Source organism: Egretta garzetta, unplaced genomic scaffold (genome assembly GCF_000687185.1).
Source record: "Egretta garzetta isolate BGI_Z169 unplaced genomic scaffold, ASM68718v1 scaffold365, whole genome shotgun sequence".
NCBI lineage: Eukaryota > Metazoa > Chordata > Aves > Pelecaniformes > Ardeidae > Egretta > Egretta garzetta.
In genome coordinates, this window is record NW_009259602.1 from 2,251,722 (window position 1) to 2,253,372 (window position 1,651).

The following is a 1,651-nucleotide window of genomic DNA, read 5'->3' on the forward strand; positions in this document are numbered from 1 at the left end:
TGTGGCCCTTCGCCTAATCGGCCTGGATTCGAAATCACTTCTCGAACCTTGGTTTTAGTTTTCATTGTCGTCGTCCCCTGAATCCTATTTCTCTGAGAAAGAATAAAGGGAAAACTAACGCCTGTGGGCACACGCGTTTTGCCAACACGTTCATGCCAGATGCAGCTTTATGTGGGGCCGTACTTGAGCGTCACCCCACCAGGGAAGCCTTCTCTTTAACTGTTTGGTGGCTTGCAGCAAGTGCTTGAATACCTCGCTGCGGTGGCCTCGGTATAAGTGACGGCAGCCCTGGCTCGGTGGCACCGTCTGCATAACCCCCGTTGTGAGGAGCGGCTGCCGTTTTGCTCAGCCATGCTTTAAATGGGGCTGGGGGGTGAGGGGGGGGCTTTCAGTGAGCCTGCAGGAAGACATGGGAGTGGGATGAAGGCTCAGCAACCTCAGAAAGGGGTGGTGGAAAGATAAAGGGACTTAGCCCACACCCGACAGCCGCGGGCCATCCCATTGCATTTTAGCACTCCGGGCTGGGGCTGAGCTGGCCCCACGTGCCCACGAGCACACGTCCCGGCCCCTCTGAGGTCCGACGAGTTGGACATGCGGTGCCCCTCTGAACTATTTAACTTCTGCCCGTGGTTTGAATGAGTTTCCCCAAAGTCCGTGCCTTTCCGAGGAGGAGCAGTACGAGCGGGTGCTGGAAGCTGCTCTCCGACCGTCCCTGCGGCCGAGGCTTTGGCTCACGGTGCCCGCTTCCTTGGCGTTGCAGGTCAGCCTCAATGATTCCCACAATCAGATGGTTGTTCACTGGGCTGGAGAGAAGAGCAACGTGATCGTGGCCTTGGCCAGAGACAGCCTGTCCTTGCTGGGTCCCAAAAACAGCGACGTAAGTACTGCAACCTGGCCTTGTCCCGGGGCGCCTTCTCTGCGTCTGTGCCGGCGGCTGCTGAGCTACAGCCTGCCTTTCTCTCGTGCGCTGGGAGGAGAGAGGACAGGCCTGTGAGTTTGAGTTGAGAGGCAGAAAAAAATAATTTAACATCCTCTGTGTTGCCTCAAGGGTTCAAGCCCTGAAAGGCTGGCTCGGGCAGTCTCTTAGGCTTTCCTCCCCTGTAGTTTTCTGGATTTTTACCAAATCTGTCAGAAGGGAAGCAAGAGCTTTGCGCTTCTCATGCTGGGGCTTCTCCTTTGCAGGTTTACGTGTCTTATGACTATGGGAAGAGTTTTAAGAAGATTTCAGAGAGGTTCACCTTCAGCGGGGGGAACAGCAGTGAGGTGGCCATTGCCCAGTTCTACCACAGCCCGGCTGACAACAAGAGGGTGAGGATGCGGTGGCTGGCACCAGCCTGGCTCGTACGTGGGGCAGCGATGCTTTATCGCCGCTGATAGCGGGCCGGGGGAGCTGGGTGTGCGGCCGCCCCAACCCACATCCATGGGTCACGCCGAAGACCTGCCTTTGCACAGGGCGAGAGCTTTCTGCTGCAGTGGCAGGGAGGGATGGGCCCCTCCTGCAGACGGAGACCAAAAGCTGGTTTTGCATCGTCCTCTCGCTTCCCAGGAGAGCCCCTCGGGCCATCCCGGGGGTCCCTGGGGCAGAGGCGGGACGTGCCGGGCACACTGCCGTGCCTCCTGTACGGCTCTGCGATGCTCAGGAGTGTTGGAG

General features: G+C 58.3%; 1 protein-coding gene across 2 annotated transcripts in view; it reads left to right on the forward strand.

Annotated features, from left to right (window-relative positions):
• Positions 1–763: 763 nt before the first annotated feature.
• The window catches only part of SORL1 (sortilin related receptor 1), a 44,950-nt gene continuing 44,062 nt past the window's right edge, over positions 764–1,651 (forward strand). For both annotated transcript variants that reach the window (XM_009638431.2, XM_035893940.1), the window contains exons 1-2: positions 764–877; positions 1,183–1,308. In XM_009638431.2, the coding sequence (XP_009636726.1) occupies positions 788–877; positions 1,183–1,308 (216 nt within the window). In that variant the 5' untranslated portion in view covers positions 764–787. The remainder of the gene's footprint in view (positions 878–1,182; positions 1,309–1,651) is intronic.